The 22,978-nt window shown below is 38.4% G+C and overlaps 1 protein-coding gene across 3 annotated transcripts in view; it reads right to left on the reverse strand.

Moving 5' to 3' along the window:
• Positions 1 to 341: 341 nt before the first annotated feature.
• The window catches only part of plcb1 (phospholipase C beta 1), a 102,806-nt gene continuing 80,169 nt past the window's right edge, over positions 342 to 22,978 (reverse strand). The window contains exons 26-33 of one of the 3 annotated variants that reach the window (XR_010907995.1): positions 22,951 to 22,978; positions 21,859 to 22,057; positions 19,955 to 20,031; positions 19,778 to 19,867; positions 9,041 to 9,098; positions 8,875 to 8,961; positions 503 to 1,650; positions 342 to 439 (exon numbers count right to left, since the gene is read on the reverse strand). The exon at positions 22,951 to 22,978 is cut by the window's right edge and continues 192 nt beyond it. Coding sequence is in view for 2 of the 3 variants with exons in the window: in XM_067454921.1 (XP_067311022.1) it covers positions 1,450 to 1,650; positions 8,875 to 8,961; positions 9,041 to 9,098; positions 19,778 to 19,867; positions 19,955 to 20,031; positions 21,859 to 22,057; positions 22,951 to 22,978 (740 nt within the window). In the remaining variant the exon portion in view is untranslated. Of the gene's footprint in view, positions 1,651 to 8,874; positions 8,962 to 9,040; positions 9,099 to 19,777; positions 19,868 to 19,954; positions 20,032 to 21,858; positions 22,058 to 22,950 lie in introns of all 3 variants that reach the window. The other 2 variants (XM_067454921.1, XM_067454922.1) reach the window with 2 other exon arrangements.

Consider the following 22,978-nt stretch of genomic DNA (forward strand, 5'->3'; position numbering starts at 1 on the left):
TCACGGCAGCGGTTTGAAACAACACGGAAGTGTTTGAAAAGTGTTTTGAAAGCGGGAGCAGGAGCGTTTGAAAGCACAAGCAGGCGCCGACCAGCGGACCGGTAGGCTGATAGACTCCTGTATTCAAACGCTCTGTGTGTATCTGTGTAAGCGCACTTACACAGATACACACAGAGCGATGTGTATGATACACACAGAGCGATGATGTATTTTGACAACATGTTTGTGAAGTGCTGATCAAAGTAGCCAATCATAGACCTATTTGATGAGTGCGTGAGCACAATGGCCAGTCAGAGGTGTTTACGATTCCGCTCAGCAGCGCTCAAAGCGTCAAATTTTTTACATTTCAGTACCGATTTGGTATCACAGTCGGTACTTTTGACAACACTATTAGTACCTTAAAGGTACATATTAGTCCTTTAAAAGTGTGTATTAGTACCTTAAAGGTACATATCAGTCCTTTAAAAGTGTGTATTAGTACCTTAAAGGTACATGTCAATACCTTAAAGGTACATATTAGTACCTTTTCGGTTTTGCACCTTGGGTACCGCCCCAGTGACAGCACTGTACCTTCTTTTCTGACAGTGTATATAGTAAGTACTTTTGAAGTAGTTATTCAAAATAAGAAGCTACTCAAGAGAGTGTGAGCTTTCAGACGCAGCCGACGTGTGGTGTGCTGGACACTTCATACTCTCGACTCTCACAGCTTTAAGTACATATGAGACATCAGGGAGGGGCTTTAGACTCCAATGTTCAATGACCAAATCACCTTTGTGTATGAACCAAGTCCATACTCTACACAAGTAGGTTCATCTTTTGGGACACATCTTATATCATTATCATTGCAGTTATTGTCATTGGTGTGAACGGGTCTTAAGACTGAATCTCACAAAGTCTGTCGAGAACACATCCGGATCATATTTCATCCCAAAAACTCGAAGGCTGTGACCAAAATCGCCCCCTATACCCTATTTGAGGGACCAGCCACTTGTAGTGGTGTCCAAAATCAACTTATAAAACTTATTCAATCCCTTAATGCACTGCAACACAACAGATGTACAACATTTAACGGCATGAATACCCATGACGAACTGCGAGAGTGGGTGAAATATGACTCAGATGGTTTTGACCAGGATGTTTTCGTGAGATTCATCTGTTAAAGATCGCTACAGTATCTCTATACAGTCTCATGACCTGCATTCTCTTCCATTTTGTTTTCACTCACTGTTATGAGAAGCACATCGACAGAACATTAGAAATAATTCATATTTAAACCTTAGTGTGTATCCAAGCAGACTGAAATAAAGTAACTCCCAGCGTGACATTAAGCCCTGTTTTCCACCAACTCTCCTTCGCCAGCTGTCGATAGATCCTGAAGCAGACGTCTAATATGTAAATGAAAGAACGTAAAAGTGGGAAGAGATCCTGAAGGTTTCTGACATGTTCCCATCAGTCTTTCTTCTCCTCTTCTGTGTCGTCTTCAGACTGTGCGGCCTTCTGCGTGAGTTTCTCCAGCGTGGCGGAAGAGGGAAGAACTTCCTGCTCTACATCCTCAGTCTTTCTCTTGGTGCTTTCCTGCACAAACTCCTGAATCTCCAATGGAAGCCGCCGGAATTTGTCCTGGTATTCCTGATCCAGGTCGTTCTGAAGCTGTGAACACAGGTCAACATAATACAGTCAACAGGACATCAAAACTGACCATTAGTGCACGTTATTCTATTTAAAAAAGGCTAAGAATGGACATTTTTGGTTCCCAGAACATTCCCAAAATGTTAGTTTTTGGTTTAGAAAACGTTCCCACAATGGTAGTTCTTGGTTCCCAGAATGTTAGTCTTTATTTCCCAGAATGTTAGTCTTTATTTTCCAGAATGTTAGTCTTTATTTCCCAGAATGTTAGTTCTTGGTTCCCCGAATGTTAGTCTTTATTTCCCAGAATGTTAGTCTTTATTTCCCAGAATGTTAGTTCTTGGTTCCCCGAATGTTAGTCTTTATTTCCCAGAATGTTAGTCTTTATTTCCCAGAATGTTAGTCTTTATTTCCCAGAATGTTAGTTCTTGGTTCCCCGAATGTTAGTCTTTATTTCCCAGAATGTTAGTCTTTATTTCCCAGAATGTTAGTCTTTATTTCCCAGAATGTTAGTTCTTGGTTCCCAGAATGTTAGTCTTTATTTCCCAGAATGTTAGTTCTTGGTTCCCAGAATGTTAGTCTTTATTTCCCAGAATGTTAGTTCTTGGTTCCCTGAATGTTAGTCTTTATTTCCCAGAATGTTAGTCTTTATTTCCCAGAATGTTAGTCTTTATTTCCCAGAATGTTAGTTCTTGGTTCCCTGAATGTTAGTCTTTATTTCCCAGAATGTTAGTCTTTATTTCCCAGAATGTTAGTCTTTATTTCCCAGAATGTTAGTTCTTGGTTCCCAGAATGTTAGTCTTTATTTCCCAGAATGTTAGTTCTTGGTTCCCAGAATGTTAGTCTTTATTTCCCAGAATGTTAGTTCTTGGTTCCCTGAATGTTAGTCTTTATTTCCCAGAATGTTAGTCTTTATTTCCCAGAATGTTAGTTCTTGGTTCCCCGAATGTTATTCTTTATTTCCCAGAATGTTAGTCTTTATTTCCCAGAATGTTAGTCTTTATTTCCCAGAATGTTAGTTCTTGGTTCCCAGAATGTTAGTCTTTATTTCCCCGAATGTTATTCTTTATTTCCCAGAATGTTAGTCTTTATTTCCCAGAATGTTAGTTCTTGGTTCCCAGAATGTTAGTTCTTGGTTCCCCGAATGTTAGTCTTTATTTCCCAGAATGTTAGTCTTTATTTCCCAGAATGTTAGTCTTTATTTCCCAGAATGTTAGTCTTTATTTTCCAGAATGTTAGTTCTTGGTTCCCAGAATGTTAGTCTTTATTTCCCAGAATGTTAGTCTTTATTTCCCAGAATGTTAGTCTTTATTTCCCAGAATGTTAGTCTTTATTTTCCAGAATGTTAGTTCTTGGTTCCCAGAATGTTAGTCTTTATTTCCCAGAATGTTAGTCTTTATTTCCCAGAATGTTAGTTCTTGGTTCCCAGAATGTTAGTCTTTATTTCCCAGAATGTTAGTCTTTATTTCCCAGAATGTTAGTCTTTATTTCCCAGAATGTTAGTCTTTATTTCCCAGAATGTTAGTTCTTGGTTCCCAGAATGTTAGTCTTTATTTCCCAGAATGTTAGTTCTTGGTTCCCAGAATGTTAGTCTTTATTTCCCAGAATGTTAGTTCTTGGTTCCCAGAATGTTAGTCTTTATTTCCCAGAATGTTAGTTCTTGGTTCCCAGAATGTTAGTCTTTATTTCCCAGAATGTTAGTCTTTATTTTCCAGAATGTTAGTTCTTGGTTCCCCGAATGTTAGTCTTTATTTCCCAGAATGTTAGTCTTTATTTCCCAGAATGTTAGTCTTTATTTCCCAGAATGTTAGTTCTTGGTTCCCCGAATGTTATTCTTTATTTCCCAGAATGTTAGTCTTTATTTCCCAGAATGTTAGTCTTTATTTCCCAGAATGTTAGTCTTTATTTTCCAGAATGTTAGTTCTTGGTTCCCAGAATGTTAGTCTTTATTTCCCAGAATGTTAGTTCTTGGTTCCCTGAATGTTAGTCTTTATTTCCCAGAATGTTAGTCTTTATTTTCCAGAATGTTAGTTCTTGGTTCCCCGAATGTTAGTCTTTATTTCCCAGAATTTTAGTCTTTTTTTTTCAGAATGTTAGTCTTTATTTCCCAGAATGTTAGTCTTTATTTTCCAGAATGTTAGTCTTTATTTTCCAGAATGTTAGTCTTTATTTCCCAGAATGTTAGTTCTTGGTTCCCAGAATGTTAGTCTTTATTTTCCAGAATGTTAGTCTTTATTTCCCAGAATGTTAGTTCTTGGTTCCCAGAATGTTAGTCTTTATTTTCCAGAATGTTAGTCTTTATTTTCCAGAATTTTAGTCTTTATTTCCCAGAATGTTAGTCTTTATTTCCCAGAATGTTAGTCTTTATTTTCCAGAATGTTAGTCTTTATTTCCCAGAATGTTAGTCTTTATTTTCCAGAATGTTAGTCTTTATTTCCCAGAATGTTAGTCTTTATTTCCCAGAATGTTAGTCTTTATTTCCCAGAATGTTAGTTCTTGGTTCCCAGAATGTTAGTCTTTATTACCCAGAATGTTAGTCTTTATTTCCCAGAATGTTAGTCTTTATTTCCCAGAATGTTAGTTCTTGGTTCCCAGAATGTTAGTCTTTATTTCCCAGAATGTTAGTCTTTATTTCCCAGAATGTTAGTCTTTATTTCCCAGAATGTTAGTTCTTGGTTCCCAGAATGTTAGTCTTTATTACCCAGAATGTTAGTCTTTATTTCCCAGAATGTTAGTCTTTATTTCCCAGAATGTTAGTCTTTATTTCCCAGAATGTTAGTCTTTATTTCCCAGAATGTTAGTTCTTGGTTCCCAGAATGTTAGTCTTTATTTCCCAGAATGTTAGTCTTTATTTCCCAGAATGTTAGTTCTTGGTTCCCAGAATGTTAGTCTTTATTTCCCAGAATGTTAGTCTTTATTTCCCAGAATGTTAGTCTTTATTTCCCAGAATGTTAGTCTTTATTTCCCAGAATGTTAGTTCTTGGTTCCCAGAATGTTAGTCTTTATTTCCCAGAATGTTAGTCTTTATTTCCCAGAATGTTAGTTCTTGGTTCCCAGAATGTTAGTCTTTATTACCCAGAATGTTAGTCTTTATTTCCCAGAATGTTAGTCTTTATTTCCCAGAATGTTAGTCTTTATTTCCCAGAATGTTAGTCTTTATTTCCCAGAATGTTAGTTCTTGGTTCCCAGAATGTTAGTCTTTATTTCCCAGAATGTTAGTCTTTATTTCCCAGAATGTTAGTTCTTGGTTCCCAGAATGTTAGTCTTTATTTCCCAGAATGTTAGTCTTTATTTTCCAGAATGTTAGTTCTTGGTTCCCAGAATGTTAGTCTTTATTTCCCAGAATGTTAGTCTTTATTTCCCAGAATTAGTTCTCTGTTCCCAGAACGTTCCTGGAATGTTGGTTTTTGGTTCCGAGGAATGTTATCTTTGCTTAGCCAGAAAAAGATTTCTTGACGGAAATTCAACACGTTTTAATTGACCAAATGTTAAATGTTTTATTAAATGCTATATTAAACTAATTTCCGAGCCCTGTATAGGTCCTTACACAAGGTTATTTTACCTAATAAAAAAAAAAAGGTATAACTTAAAAATAACAATAAGGGAATGTATTGTAAAGGTTACTTAAAAATAACCTTCTTGCAAAGTTCTGGGAATTCATTATTTTATGGTTGCAAAAACATAAAACCTATAAACAATGTTTCTTAAATGCTATTATTTGGTTCTCAAAAAACAAGCAGGAACCAAATACTAACGTTTGGGGAACGTTCTGTGTTTGTCTTCATAATCATTCAAAATGTAATAACTTCCTCCTCAGTCTTTATTTTTGTTTGAAATAGAATACATTGCTATTTAGCATAAATTTGAAATAAATATAATGATTATTATTAACAAAATGCAGAAGTGTCTATGAAAAAGCAGATAACAGCATGCTAAATTGTAAATCAGAGCGAATTTAAAATAAAACCTTCATTAGAGGACTTCAGGGGAAAAAGATTAAACTAAAAGAACAAAAATGAATGATATGAACCCTGTAAGCCTCGTCATTGTAAACGTGCAATACTAATAGCAATGCCGATATGATAAACTGCAGACTTGCTGCGGTTCAGTGAGTGAATGTCTGTTCGCTGTGAGCGCATGGACGGGGCGGTAATGTGACATGGCACAGTATTGACAGATCCGGATCAATATTCACTAATGCCGCAACAGATTCAGGCGATCCGTGCCTCGGCGATCAGGAATGACTGATCAACAAACGCATGAGGATATTTCACCACATTACTTTTTAGATAAGAATGCACTCATATATGCAAAGGAGGACAGTAACTTAGTACATTTACTTGAGAACTGTACTTTAGTACACTTTTTGAGTATCTGTACCTTACTTGAGTATTATTGTTTCTGGAAACTTTTGAATTTTACTTCACTACATTTGAAAGACAAATATCGTACTTTTTACTCCACTATATTTCTATCAAGGTCCTCCAAGTCAAAAGTCGTTTCTGTCGTAGCTTTGAAAGTCAGTGGATGATTTTTTTCTTCTTTAAAAGGTGTTTGGGTTTTTGCAGAAAGCCTTTCAGGAATCACTCTTGTAGGGTCACGTGAAGTTCAATGATTTCACAGCATTTTTTGATAGTAAAATGGAAGAAAATGGATGTAAAAATGTTCATTTTGTTGAGTATTCACATAAACAAAGTTGATTATGTCTTAAGTGAAGGCAAACAGTTGGAGAATATCAGATGTGTATCAGTGTATTGGATCCGTGCGTTCGGCCTTAAAGTGACAGCAGCTTTATAAAGGGCTTTGTAACTTTTATACAAGTATTTAAATGAGTTTAAGTTAGTCGTATGCTAGGATGTGGGATGGAGCATCACTGACTGGCTCAAACCATGATGGCATAATGTGCATTTATACAACAATAATAAAATAATGCGTTGACATAAAAAAATAAATTTACTTTTAATACTTAAGTACTTTTAAAAACAAATACTACTGAACGGAGTAATATTTGACCAGCAGTACATTTACTTTTACTCAAGTAATAAAGTTGTGTACTTTGCATCCACCTCTGCATATACGCAGATAAAACACTGAATCTGGAGAGTTTTTGGTTCCCAGAGAGAGTCTTGACCATGTAAAATGATTGGTCAGTTCTAAAGTGAGTGACAGTTCATAAGCCAATCAGAGAGCTGCAGTTTCCACATCAGTTCTTCTGTTTCTCCATCTACAAATGTGCTGCATCACACTGAAATTCACCAAATCTGAAATATTTAAAGGGTTGAATGAACAACCTGCCATCATTTACTCACCCTCATCTCAGTACAAACCTTAATCATTGTAAGGACTTTCAAAAGTGAGTGAATTTTCATTTTAGGTAAACTAATTCTCAAATTAGTGTATAAATTAACAAATTATAAACCCTACTTGATCATATTTGACATTCAAATGTATAAGGCCTCTTTACTACAGTCCTTCTCTCGTCCGATTGATAGTTTACACTCTTTATCAAGTATTTCAGTGTTATTGTACAATCGTGTGAAATCTTTTATCAAGTAAACATAAGAATAACTTTAATTACTCTAACTTACTAATTATCCATACATCATTATTTAGTAAAATATGAAATATGATCAGGCTTTTGAGGAAGGTTTATTTGTACATCTGTCAGTCATCAGAGATTTAATCATAAAACTAAGCATTTACACATCATCTTAAGCCCTATTCGGACAGTAAATGTTTCTCAAGTGGTCGTCTGTAAAATTAAATGTGCATGCCACCTCAGTGATAAAACTCGTGCATTCGGATGGTGATTTATTGACGGTGGAGGAGCGAGTTTTGAGATCCTGCACACCTGGGAACGCTGCTCATGTGCTCAATAACATGATTGATCATAAATGCTTTTTCCTCCATATTAACACATTAATTCTGTCTTGTATTTTATCTCAAAATAGGATTTTATTCCACACGGAAATGAGCAGAAATAAGTGAATACAGCCTCTTATTTCCATGAGGTAATCATAATGCTGCCGTTATTTTAACATATATTTATACGTAATAACAGCCCATTTCAAATGTTTACGTGCTTTTCTTCTTTTTATTTTTTGAGCGTTGATGAAATATATTGCTCTTGTGAATACTGGCCAGCATTTCAGTAATAAAAGACTAGATCTTAATAATAATTCATTACATTTTTATAGCGCTTTTCTACTCAAATCACTTTACATGTAGAAGGGGGAAATCTCCCTTCTACATGTAAAAGATGCCCCCAAATGTTCATTTTTGCATTATGTTCTGCAGGGGTCAAAGGAGATAAAGAGTTAATTTTGTGATTCTTGAAAACTCAGAGATGTGGATTTGGACGGCAATTAAATCCCCACACAACCTTGTGTTTGTCTAAAAACAGGAGGTCATTCGGGAGAAAAACACTGGCATTCTGGTTTCAGATGGCAACAAAATCCCCTGTCAATTATGAAAATACCATATACGACCCCACGAGAAACAATTACCATCCGGATAGGGCTTTACTAAGACATTTTTGGCAGATATAGAGCAACGACTGATATTTATGTTAATTGTATGTCAGTATCTGCTATATAAAGATCTCACTGATTTACATTACAAGCATCAGATTTACTTTTTGTCCATATAAACATCAGCATCTGCACCAAAATTGCATATTTTTGCCTCTGATGATTAAAATTGGGCTGTTTTTTCCTCCATATTCTCACTATATCATACAATATGAGCCATAAAAGCCTAATCCATCAAATATGATATATATAATATTGTCTAAAGGTTCAATGTCCTGCATTCATTGTCTGACTATTAATTCAATGCCAGGATTTGCTGGGTTAATGTTACAACTGATAAAAAGGCATGCTAGTGAATGACAGATTCAGAAAATCAATGATGACATTTGTGAAATATGTATTGATCCACATTGACACAAACTCAACAGATGCTGCAATTGTATCAGACGGTAATGTTTCATCCGACACTCGTCTGTCAAACTTCCCAGAAAGCAACAGCCCTTCCTTTCAACTAGATGAGTTCTGCTTTTATAGCAATAACAGCAGCGCTAGTAATAACAATAATAATATCTCTCATTCTGAAATGTTCATTTATCTGACGTTAAACTCTAAATGAGATCCAGATTAGTCTTAAAACAAGCGCTCTAATGGTAGGACCATGGTATGTGTCCAAAAAAAACAAGGTATTACTGTATCATTTTTATGTGTTAGCTCTTACCTTGGGTTTCTCGTCTAATATCTGTTGCAGAATGCTTTTATGGGTTTCAACCAGCTTCTCGTGTCTTTTAGTCTGAGCGTCTTCCAGCTAGAGATGAAAAAGATAAAAAGTGTAAAGAATCATATTTATTGTGATTTATGATAATGATAAGAGGAAAATATTTTACCCTCTTAATGTGATGCACCACCTCGTTCACATAAGACCGGTTGATTTCCAGTTTCTCCCTGAGAGAGAGAGAGAGAGAGAGAGAGAGAGAGAGGAGAGAGAGAGAGAAGAGAGAGAGAGAGAGAGAGAGAGAGAGAGAGAGAGAGAGAGAGAGAGAGAGAGAGAGAGAGACCGTTATGGTTCATGTGCTGCATTTATCAGTGTTTTATTGCCATCTGGAGGCCCAGTTTCATATAGAATAATACAATTCTTTCCATTGCTTTAATTGCCTCCCTTAACATTAATGAAAATAACCCTTTTTGGTCTCCAAATCGATTTATGATTAGTTTGAGGTAAGTGGATATCTCAAGGGTCAATGATATAAGAATCGCTTTTTATACCATTTAAGTATTTTAACACTAAATATGCTTAATTCCCCTTACAGTATCATCTGAATCAAACTGTAGTCAGTTGAACATTTTACTCATTTAACACAGATTTAATATAAGCACTTTTGAGTTTGCATCATTTCTGGATTCATGGTCAGGTCAATATAAAGTAATATATCTTTACTGCAGGATCAACAGAGTTATTTTACGAGTATAATTTGTAAATCAAAGCGGTCTGATTGTTGTATTTGTGTCACATGAGTCTTGTAGCCAATCACAGGCATTTCTGTTGAAAATAACGTCCAATCAGAGGACTTAACTGTAGTGAGACTGCTCAGCATAGCTCAAAATTAGTTTGTTTAGTGCAAGTTTACAAAGTTTTACACGTGCACAAATCCTCTTATTATAACAAACAAAACTGACACAATGTAAATAAAAGATTCATGGGAAAGTTTTGTCGGATTTATTCGCTCTCGACGAGTTTGCGCTGAACTGACCAACAGCTTCTGCTATTATAAATGAATAGGCTTTGTAAACTTTCCAACAAATATATACCTCACACTTCAGTGTCACTTTTGACACTTGTCAAAAAAATTACAAAATTAGAAGTTTAGAATTATAGTTTTTTTAAGTAGAAAGTAATATTTATGTAATGGAGATATAGTAAAATAAAAAGTGATTAAAAGTGGACAACTCTTCTTTAAAGCTACACTGTGTAACTTTTTTTGTTTATTCTTAGCTAAAAACACTTAGTTATTTCAAAAATATAAGTGCTCATTAATGTACATTTACTTCTTTCAAGTAATAAAGTATTCTCATAAGTTTATAATATGCCATTGAAAATACATACGGGTGAGGGGTTCGAATCATAGATATGTATACGTAGATTCCTCATTCGAACACAAGGCACGTTGACGTGCCGCCATTTTAGAACGGTCAACACACACATCAACACTTCGACGCTGTCAATCATCACTCGCTTAAAAAAAAAAAGAAAAAAAAGAGCCCTGCACCTGCGCAGCCGCTGTGAAACTGTAAAGCCCAGAGCGATTTAACTTCCCGAAGAAACCTTTCTCAGGTGAGACGTTTGTGTTAGTTTAGCAATTATAATGCTAGAATCTACACAAAAACACGTAACATTTGTTAGTAACAGGCTTCATGGTTCTTGAATTTAAATTCCCAGTATTCAAGAACTGGAAAATGTGGAAACACATTGACCCTTTGAAAGTGTTTATATCAAACAAAATGTAAGAGTATTTAAAGAAGAGAAACCGACATATTTCTGCTGTTCTATAAGCATGCCCGTCTGTCTCAGCGAGTCTGTTGTCGCCACAGTGCAGTTCTTGATCAACTTGACCTTATTAACATGAAAGATAACCAATTTCACCATAAAATCATGTAGTGCAGTGTTTCACAATCACCACATAACATCCAGCGCTGTGAAATAAATAATAAAATACACGAAAACACATCACTGCCCGATGATTTTGTCCAAACTTCCAAGGCCTGTTTAAATGATTAAACTAAGCGTATCTTAACTTTAATGTTACATTTATCAAGTGAACAACTTATATAGGCCTACAGCATATTATATGCATGTGTGTTTGGGAATGGGGCATTAGCAGCAGATATATGCTGCCTGTTATGAAGAGGTAGGAATGACTCTGTTAGCTGATAATATGTTGCATTCACTACAGGATGTCAGTCACGACTCAGGAAGACATAATCAGGTTGATATAGTTTACTTGAATGATTAAGATTCAGAATCAGCAACAGCACGGTATGGCATACATTCCTTTCTTTGGTTCCAATCTACACAGTTTGCATTGGGTACAAGATGTGTGGGTATGTGTGTGTGTGGTTCTACAATAAACAGAGAGGAAATAATTACTATACGGCAATATTATCACAAATAGTACAGCATTATGCTCACACACTGGGATATTATCACATTAGTATAATATATTAGAAATAGAACAACAATTCTCTTTATAAAGTAATCAGCTGCAATAATTAACTGATTAAAGCATTAATAGTCACTAGACAAACGTTATACATATGATGTCTTCCACTGCAAGCCATAATTAGCTTAGCATCTGGTTGAATATTCCCATATCACGATATTAAACAGTGTATAGATACGATCTCAAAGTGACTTCAATAGTGAACAGTGGACTTACATATCGTTGACGCACACCAACTAAAACCACTCAGGAATCATTAGAACAGGCTAAATGTCTCAGGAACGCTGCACTAACCATCCACACCTGAACGAAGCTTCCGGCAATCTCTCTTAACGCAACTGGCGCTACCGCTGATGCAATCCTTGTATTGAGCTTGAGTGAAGGTAGGCTGCCATCTACTGGACATTATAAGTAATGCTTCCAAAGTAACTTTTTACATGATTCATTGAGGGCCGTTTTGTACAGCCGCCCCCAAATTTAGTCATTAAATTTGCCCCTGATAAATGGCCCGGATTTATGAGTGGTCTGGGTCATCAGGGATGGCAGGAAGTACAATCATCCTTGAAACTGGTCTGGTGTAGGTTCGTCCCTTGATTTGCACTTCTGCAGTTCTGACATGCCCATCGGCACTTGGCATGACCTTGGTAACTTTTCCGATCAACCACATAGCTCTTGGCAATTGGGGATCCACCAGCATAACAACGTTCCCAATTGCAATGTCCTCTACATCCTTCTGCCATTTAGATCGAGTCTGCAGATTTGGTAGGTAGTACTTAATGAATGCAGACCAGAATAAGTCAGTGAGGATCTGACTGTGGCGCCATCGTTTTCGACTGATCATTTCGCTTTGAGGATATACCACTTGTGGGAGAGAGCCGTCAAGCCGCCCCATCAGAAGGTGATTTGGGGTAATAGGATCTATATCCGAGACGTCAGAGGAGAGGTATCCGAGAGGCTTGGAGTTTAGTCTACCTCAATTAAAACTGTCCTGAGTACCTCCTCTGTAACAGACTGAACACCAACAGAAGCATACAGAGCTGATTTAACAGATCGTATCTCACGTTCCCACACTCCTCCAAAATGAGGAGCTCCAGGTGGATTGAAACGAAAGTGAACCCTCTGCCTTGCCAACTGTTGTTGTAGTTCAGGTGACATCATTTTGAAAGCTTCATGCAACTCTCTCTCCCCTCCTTTAAAATTAGTCCCTTGATCAGACCGAAGCTCAAAGGGAGTTCCTCTACGTGCCACAAATCTCCTAAATGCCATGAGGAAGGAATCGGTGTCAATACTGGATAGTATGTCAAGATGGACACATCTAGTTGTCAAACACTTCCAAATTATTCCCCATCTTTTCTCCACTCTCCGTCCAATCTTAATTGAGAAGGGCCCAAAGCAATCCATTCCCGTGGAGTAAAAAGCAGGCTTAAATAGCTGAAGTCGAGCTACAGGCAAGTCTGACATGTGTGGGACTTCTGGTTTGGCTCTCCATCTCCGACAGTCAGTGCATCGAAATTGGTGATGACGGATGGCCTCTCTGCCACGCAGAATCCAAAACTTCCTTCTAATTTCAGCCAGGACTCTCTCTGGGCCCGGATGTTTCAACTGTTGATCGTAATCCTGAATTAGAAGCTTGGTAAGGGCATGACTGGGATCAAGGACAACTGGGTGCTTAGTTGCTATGTCAAGTGCCTCAGCTCGTCGAAGTCTTCCCCCCACTCGAATTATATCCATCTCTTCGTCCAGTTCTGGACTCAAAGTGAGCATTTTACTATTAGAAGGAAGAGGTTTCCCGTGTTTCAGGCATTGGAAGTCATCAAAGAAAGTATCTAGCTGAGCTGCTCTCCACTGAAGTACTTCTGCTTGTAGTAAATCTCCAGCAGTTATGGCCTGTCCACTTTCCACCCCCTGAACCCATCGTGCAGTAGCTTCCAGTAATTCTCTGTAGGTTGTAAACTGGCTGGCATCCGGAATCTCTGGATTGGGTGTCACAACATTTAGGGCACAGCATATGGACTTGCGCAATTCTGAATCATCTTCCAGGGAGCTGTTAGAAGGGATTTTGGGCCATTGATCAGAGTGCATTAAGAGGAATGGTGGGCCATTACTCCATCTGTTCGGTGTGGCTAGATCCTGAAGGGATTTCCCCCTTGTTAGGTCATCAGCTGGATTCTGAGCAGAGTCCACGTACCTCCAATCACGTGGATTCGTTGTTTCCTGTATCTCTGTAATCCTGGTGCCAACAAAGACTTTGAACCGGCACGAATCTGAATGCAACCAGTTTAGCACCGTGGTGGAATCGGACCACAAGGTAACTCTGCAATACTCAAGTGTAAGTTCTTTCCTTAACAACTCTGCTATCTGAGCTCCACAGAGTGCGGCGCAGAGTTCAAGTCTGGGAACTGACAACTGTTTCTTGGGTGCAACTCTGGATCGCGCTAGTAGGAATGCCAACTGTACTTTGCCTTGACTATTCTCAGTTCTCAGGTATGCGACTGCACCATAGGCTCTTTCTGATGCGTCACAGAACACATGTATCTCTCTTGCAACAGAAGCGTTATCCATTTCTGCGGTAACATAGCATCTAGGGATTCTAATGGTGGAAAGGGATTTGAGTTCGTCTTCCCACTGAAGCCAGTTCTGCAGAAGTTCATCAGGGAATAAAGGATCGTCCCATTCTCTTGGTTTAGCCCACAGCTGTTGGATTAGGATTTTTGCTCTGGTTGTGTAAGGGAGGATGAAGCCTAACGGGTCGTATTGACTGGCAAGGATCCGATATAAATTGCGCATGGTGGGCGGTCCATACTCTATGGGACGGTGCTTGTACCTAAGAGTATCAGTGGGGCAGTGCCAGTGCAGACCTAGAGTGGATTCTGGTACTTCTGTTTCCCTTTGTGACAACCACAGTTCAGTACTGGTAGATTGAGCTTCCTTGGGTAGGTGATTTACGACACATGGTTGGTTTGAGGCCCACTGTCGGATTTCAAATCCTCCACTTGCCAGTAGCTCTCTGAGATTGTCAATCAGCCCCTTGGCCTCATCCACTGTGTTCAGGCTCTGAAGACAGTTGTCGACATAGAAGCTCCTTTGTATAGTGAATTGTAGGTGATCACCTGAATCTGTGTTGTCAAGGACATGCTTGTGCAGGGCATAGGAGGCGCAGCAGGGGCTACAAGTTGTGCCGAATGGGAGCACTTGCCATTCATAGACATCCACTTCTCTGTCTCGTTCCATATCCCTCCAAAGAAATCGCAGGATAGGTCTGTCTCGTTCCAGAAGTCGGACTTGATGGAACATTCCTTTCACGTCCCCACTCACAGCTACAGAATGCTCCCTGAATCTTATCAGGACCCCAAGGAGTGATGGGCCAAGTACAGGGCCAGGAAGTAGGGATTCGTTCAAGTTCATTCCTCTGTACTGGAACGAGCAATTGAAGACCAGTCTATTTTTCTCATTGTGGGTTACCAAATGATGTGGTATGAACCACCTCTCATGGCTGTGTGGTGCTTGGTTTGGGTCCAGTTTGGCAACATACCCTTCTTTCACCAGTTTCTTGATTTCAGCAGAATAGGTCGCTGCTCGTTCAGGATCTTTCAAGAGATGCCGTTCAGTTCTCCGAAGATGTGGCATCACAGCTTCTGGTGGGGCATTAAGACAGTCCATGTTGGATTTACGTAACAGCGGGGTAGCATACCTTTGGACACCATTTACTTCGACTCTGACAGTTCCTTTGTTCAGGAGTTCAAGGGCTGCCTGATCCTCCCTGGAGCGAGTGACCAGTTTTTCATTGTGGTAGGGAAGAGTATCTAGCTCCCATAACTTCACAACATTTCTCATCAGCTCTGTTTGCTGAGTCGACACTGAAGTGAAAAGGACATGCTGAGAACGAAGCGGATTCAGAAGAAGCTTCGCTGGACCCTGCAGCGTCCAACCCAGTCTTGTCTTAATGGCGGCTGGCCCGCCAGGTGGTCCAAGGTGAACTGGTTCGATTGGGGTGATGAGATGAGGCTGATCTGCACCAATCAGAAGAAGAGGGTGAATGTTCTCAAAGGAATGAATAGGAAGACCCTTCAGGTGTTTGTACTTACTCCCGAGTGCTTCCATAGGATAGGATTGTTGAGATAATCCCAATTGATCAGCTGTAAAGGCTTGCTTGATATGGTAGGTCTTATGTGGTTGCGCTACTGGAGACACACTGAATGAAACTGTAGAGCCTTGTAGACATGACACTTTCTGATGGATAGTTCTAATGGATAACTCTTCCTCATCACCTTTCAGATTCAGTTTCTGTGCTGCAGCCAACAGCAAGATGGTGCGTTCGGATCCATCATCCAGGATAGCGTACGTGTCCAGGGTGCGGTTTTTATATTTTAGCAGAACTCTTACTACTTTCAGCAGGACCCGGTTATCTGTTCCAGGTCTATCCAGGTATAAGGTTTCAGCTGTAGAGATTGACGCTGGGGAAGCATCCTTGACCGCCTGGTTGTTGATGTCATGAAGTATAAGCAAATGTTTACCTTTACATTTGTTGCAGGGTTTCTTCAAATTACACTGCGCAGCTAAATGTGTCCTTCCACACCTCCAACAACGCTTGTTTGTTTGAATCCAGGTTTTGACTTGTTCTGTCGTGAGCTGCTGAAAGTTGAGGCACTGACTAAGGAAATGGTCCGTATTCTCACAGTAGGGACAATAGGCTTTACTTTTCACCTGGTTCTCTGGCGAAATGGCCACTTTGACTGGAGAGGAAGTAATATTTGGGGTGAAACTGCCTGCTCCATGCAGAACAGTAGCTGGTCTTGGCCTTTGCTCTTTGCGTTTCTCAATCCTCTGCTTTGGCCATCCCTTTGGCTGAATGTTTCCCACCAGATCACTGGTTTGACACCACGTTTCAGACTGCAACCATTTGGAGAACTCTGGAAGTGTGAAGGTTGAGGCGTGATTAGGTAGCATTTGTCTCCTGAAGGCAGCTCTCAAATCAGGTGGCAGTTTGGTCAGCAGGCGAACTACGTGGGAGCCGCACCTCAATTCAGCATCTCCATCTGGTCCCAAGGATTTTAGCAGTCCTACAAGGGCCTGAATTTGTAATGCAAACCTTTCAAAGGCTTCAGGGTCCCCTGGACGGACATCAGCTGCATCCATTACTCTAGCAATCTTATTCAAAGCAAGTTGATGAGGCTTACCAAATTTCTCTGTCAAGGCGTTCATTGTCTCTGTAAAGGGATATGGAGAGTTGAGGAAAGAATCTGCAATCAGTCTAGCCTCTTCCAGCTGCAGATGATCCACCAAAATTTGATACTTGAACAACTCTGACCCGTCCTCAGGAAGCAGATTGTATAGAGCAAGCCTCAGACGTGCAAACTCGCTCGGATCTTTATGCACAAGATGAGGTATGCTGGGCTTAGGACCCCTGTATTCTGACACTGACTCCTTTAGTTGAATAGAAGGATGCTCTGACCAGTAAGGCTTTGGTCTTTGAACACGTGGTGGCCTCTGGTGCTGGTACATATTGCTGTTTGATCCAGGGACAGGCTCATAGCTGATCTGGAATCTGTCAGATGGCCCATAAGCTCGGTCTGTAGCATACTGAGGTGAGTGTGCATAACACTGTGGGCCAGGAGATTCATAATGCACAGGAGGTGGCTCTTTATAATGCTGCAAATGACTTGGACCCCTAGGGGAGTCATGGTTTGACACCACTTCATCTTTCATAAGCTGTAACTGACCCATCATTTTGTCAATGAGAACCATCATGTCTGTGGCACTGTGTGGCTTAGTCAGAGGAGCTCTCTGCTGCTGAGGGAAGTAACATGGGTCATTAGCACCATGACTCACACCACCGATTGAATAACGTGAAGGCCCAGCTGGCAGTGAATAAGCATCGGGGGAAACCACATAGGAAGGGGAAGCATGCAAGTCAGGTGTTGCTGTTCGTTCATACAAGGAAGGCGGAGCACTGGAACATACTCGACCATGGAGTGCACTGTGTAAGGCAGGCATAACGTTCGCTGATTGCTCATAGAAGGGAGTAGAAGCCTCAGGTAGATCTCTGGTAACAGTCTGATGCTGTGAGGCTGCAAAGGATTGTGCCCTTGAATCTGGCAGGTAGGGATAAGATGTTGACTCCGTTGACAGGTTTAATTCTCTTGGTGGAGTACGATGCGCCATCTGTTGTGAAACTCCCTTGCGCTCACTGAATCCCAGGTCATGTCTGTGCTCATACCGTGCTGTGCTTAAGTGCTGAGGAACAGGTTCACTATGCAGCCGATCACCTCCATAGTCCACTTCAAAATCATCAAAGTAGGCAGGATGACGTGTCTGCCATTTTGGCCGTACAGACTCTGGTACAGTTCCTCCCTGATGCTTATCAACCATACTGTCACTGTAGCAAATCACATCCGGCTCGAAGGACCACAATGTTATGAAGAGGTAGGAATGACTCTGTTAGCTGATAATATGTTGCATTCACTACAGGATGTCAGTCACGACTCAGGAAGACATAATCAGGTTGATATAGTTTACTTGAATGATTAAGATTCAGAATCAGCAACAGCACGGTATGGCATACATTCCTTTCTTTGGTTCCAATCTACACAGTTTGCATTGGGTACAAGATGTGTGGGTATGTGTGTGTGTGGTTCTACAATAAACAGAGAGGAAATAATTACTATACGGCAATATTATCACAAATAGTACAGCATTATGCTCACACACTGGGATATTATCACATTAGTATAATATATTAGAAATAGAACAACAATTCTCTTTATAAAGTAATCAGCTGCAATAATTAACTGATTAAAGCATTAATAGTCACTAGACAAACGTTATACATATGATGTCTTCCACTGCAAGCCATAATTAGCTTAGCATCTGGTTGAATATTCCCATATCACGATATTAAACAGTGTATAGATACGATCTCAAAGTGACTTCAATAGTGAACAGTGGACTTACATATCGTTGACGCACACCAACTAAAACCACTCAGGAATCATTAGAACAGGCTAAATGTCTCAGGAACGCTGCACTAACCATCCACACCTGAACGAAGCTTCCGGCAATCTCTCTTAACGCAACTGGCGCTACCGCTGATGCAATCCTTGTATTGAGCTTGAGTGAAGGTAGGCTGCCATCTACTGGACATTATAAGTAATGCTTCCAAAGTAACTTTTTACATGATTCATTGAGGGCCGTTTTGTACACTGCCCGTCATAAATCAAAGCACATATCGAAGGAGAACACCGGCAAATGTGACAGAATGGCCGATATTATAGTCTGTATTTGTAATACACTTTCAGGTGCGAGTGATCAGCGAGACAAGCGCTGCCAGAATGCCCAATGGATGGGTGTCGGGACTCTCGCTTTCCATATACACTGCTTCTGCCCTGTCAACCATAGCTTGCACGTGCAGTGTGACATTTGAATGGTCACAAAGCGCGTTCGCGGCCGGCTTTGACCGTTCTAAAATGGCGGATGGCTAACGTATAGCAGTCCATAGAAACAGTCGCTAATGAGGTCTCTACGTATACATATCTATGGTTCGAATGCTGGCCGCCATGTTGCTCCTCCATCTTGAAAGTACATTAGCCAAAGAGGGACATACCCGTAAATTCAAGCTTCGCCTTTTGCGTTTTTACACTCGATGGCACCGTGTCGAATGTGAAGAGGAGGATTGCCATGTTAATCTTGGACTAAATCGGCCACCGTAGGAGTTGAAACGAAATCAGAATTGAGAGGAACAGAAACTATTATCCGCTGGATGGTCATATACCTTTACACCGCTAGATGGGGGAAAATATCACACAGTGGAGCTTTAAGTGGAAGGAAGCTACATTCCCCCCTCACATGCAACATATACAGAAAGCGCAGAGTCATTCGTTGGGTTAGTAAAATAACAAAATTATAGTCTTTAAGTAGAAAGTAACACACAAACACACACACTCAGAGCTCCCCACCGATGATATCAGCATCCATCGCAATGTTTTACAGTAAACATCGCCAACTCCCAATTTAGGGGACATCGCCCAACCCTAGCTACTGGTAGTAGTTTTAGCTGTGGTCTCAAAATTGGAAAAGCAAATTGTGAATTTTCTTGGGTATCTAAAATTTTGGTGCCATAACTGGCTGTTTTTGCAAAAAAAGCTAGTTTTAGGCCCTAAATATATAGATGTATCTATCTGTGCAACATTCTTCACATGACTAAACATCATCATTGTTTTCCAATACCTCTGTTTGCACAGTTTTTGTCTTTTGAAAACTGAGATTTTTAAAGAAAAGCAACATCAGTGCGAACAGAAGGCCAAAATATAGAGAAAAAGCTGCTTTTTCGAATGTATCTGGATGAGTGTGGGCACTAGAAGCCTGATTTCCAACAAAACACACATTATGTACAGGCAGGTGAACTCTTACTCTTCTGTCAAGTGCTTCTCCTTTGATTTGGCTTCATTGATCTTCTCTTGTCTCTTCTTGTCCATTTTCTTTTTCAGTTCTTTCTTTTCTCTGTAAAGACAGACAGAACAGCGAGGTTGACTCTACATGACCTTATGAATTATTAAATGTCACGCGTGATGTTCGTAACGGACTCACTTCTCACACAGCTCCTTGATTTTCTTCATTTGGTTGCTTTGACTTTCCTCAGCGATGCCGGTCAGCTTCTCGATGACCTGTGGACACACCGAACACACACACACATCAGCAAACACACACTTCAGCCTTTCTGACCCATTCATTAAAAGAACATTACACAACGCTTTTCTAAAGCTGTACATCACAAATGTTTAAATCGTTTATATTTGATTTGATTTCTCACATAAAGAAAATGACTTCTTTCTAGACGCAGACATTTACACTGCACACTTGGATGGTTTATATTTTATATGTATTTATATTTGTTTATTATTTACGTGTATGCATTAGCAGACACTTTTATCAAAAGCGACTTCAAATAAAGGCACAAAAGCGTTTGCTATGATTTGTTTTTTATTATCTGTATATGTGTAATATGACAGAAACAAATCATATATTCATATATATTATTAAGATTATTATTTACACTATATAAAGAATATATATGTATAAAAATGATATCTATTAGCATTATTATTTACTATATGGTTCTAAAGAGTCACTTGCAAATTAATTAACACTTGCTTTTATTTTTATTTAAAATAATTTGATATTTTTTGGACCTTTTTGGCATTATTTTCTGTATATGTGTAATTTTACAGATATAAAGGATATATACATATCAAAAAAAATGTCCACCTAATTCAACTTAAAAACGTAAATTAAATTTTTAAAATCATTTCAACTTAAATTATATTTTAAACTGACTTAAAAAAAAAAAAGTGGAATCTATGTTGAATTTACCTTTTTTTTTTTTTTTTTTTTGCAATTGCTTAAATTATTTTGATGAGTGAAAGTAATGAAAAAACATAGTTGCCATAACTTACAGATCATGTTTTACAGTATTGGGCAATCGATTAATCGCATCCGAAATAAAAGTTTGTTTACACATAATACATGTGTGTTTACTGTGTATAATAATTTTGTATATATAAATACTCCTTCATGTATATATTTAAGAAATATTTGCATGTATAATTATACACAGTACACACACACACACATATATATATATATATATATATATATATATATATATATATATATATATATATATATATATATAGAGAGAGAGAGAGAGAGAGAGAGAGAGAGAGAGAGAGAGAGAGAGAGAGAGAGAGAGTTTTTAAAGAGTCAGTTGTGTCATTAACTGTTTTAATGAGTCATTTAACGGTTTGAAAGAGTCATTTGAATCATTTAACTGTTTCAAAGTCATTTAAGTCATCTAACAGTTTTAAAGAGTCATTTAAGACATTTAACTGTTTTAAAGAGTCATTTAAGTCATCTAACAGTTTTAAAGAGTCATTTAAGTCATCTAACAGTTTTAAAGAGTCATTTAAGACATTTAACAGTTTTAAAGAGTCATTTAAGTCATCTAACAGTTTTAAAGAGTCATTTAAGACATTTAACTGTTTTAAAGAGTCATTTAAGTCATCTAACAGTTTTAAAGAGTCATTTAAGACATTTAACTGTTTTAAAGAGTCATTTAAGTCATCTAACAGTTTTAAAGAGTCATTTAAGTCATCTAACAGTTTTAAAGAGTCATTTAAGACATTTAACTGTTTTAAAGAGTCATTTGAGTAAATTAACTATTTGAAAGAGTCATTTGAATTATTTAACTGTTTCAGAGAGTCATTTGTGTCATCTTACAGTTTTAAAGAGTCATTTGAGTCATCTAACAGTTTGAAAGAGTCATTTGAGTCATCTAACAGTTTTAAAGAGTCATTTGAGTCATTTAGCGTTATTAAAGAGTCATTTGAGTCATTTAATGGTTTTAAAGAGTCATTTAATGGTTTTAAAGAGTCATTTGAGTCATTTAACGGTTTTAAAGAGTCATTTGCTTGAGTTCTGGATTCCCGCCTAACCTGTTTAATGTGTTCTTTCTTCAGGTATTTCTCGCTGTAATACTGTTCCTGACGGAGATTCAGTAGCTGTTGTTGCTGCTGCTCTTTGAGTTCAGAAAGCTTCAGTCCGCTGTCCTGGTCCAAACTGGCCAGTTCCTGCTCGAAGAACGAGGGTCCGTGTTCAGGACTGGAGGACAGACACCTGACGGCAGACGCCAGCCTGTGAGACGTTTGATCACCGGATGATTCGCCACACCAGGCGGACAGTGCTCAAGTATTTTCACTTTCAAAGTCATTTAGTTTTTCAAGTATATGTACACTGCAAAAAATGCTTTTCTTACTTAATATTTCTGTCTGGTTTCTAGTCAAAATATCAAAAAAAATCTTACATTAAGAAACATTTAGCTACTAGACAAGTAAAAATTATTGTCTTGTTTTGGGATAAAATAACTCAAATTTAAGAAAGTTTTTGCTTAAAATTATCTGCCAATGGGGTAAGAAAAATAATATTGTTTGCTGTTTGAATTACGATTATTTTGCTTACCCCATTGGCAGATTATTTTACTTATTTTAAGCAAAAACTCTTATGTTTGCTCGTATAGTAAATACTTCTTCAAATTTGTAGATGTTTGGACTAAAAAGACAAAAATACTAAGTAAGAAGAGCATTTTTTGCAGTGTACTTTATCAGTGTACTTCTTTGGAAAACTTTTACTTCACAACATTTCAAAACAATATTGTACTTTGTACAGCAATACATTTAATATTAAATATTATTTAATACTTAATTACATAAAAAATGTAGTACTGTATGCTTTTACTCAAGTAAAAGTATTCAAAGATTTACTTGAGTACAAGTAAGAAATCACAAAATTTTTAGTGTAATTAAGTATTAAAGGTAAGAAAACAACAACTTTTATTAATGAAATGTAGTGCAGTAAAAAGTATGACATTACATATTATGCTTTGGAATGCAGTGAAGTAAAAGTTTTCTAAAGAAAAACACGGATACACGTAATAATGTCCTTGAGTAGAAAGTAAAACTCCTCCAGTCCTGTCCGCCTCTGTGCGCCACACACTCCCACAGTAAGTCGATCAGAGGACGTCTACCTACCTCTTCTTACCATCTCGTTTTGCAGACT

This window comes from Pseudorasbora parva, chromosome 10 (assembly GCF_024679245.1).
Source record: "Pseudorasbora parva isolate DD20220531a chromosome 10, ASM2467924v1, whole genome shotgun sequence".
Lineage (NCBI taxonomy): Eukaryota > Metazoa > Chordata > Actinopteri > Cypriniformes > Gobionidae > Pseudorasbora > Pseudorasbora parva.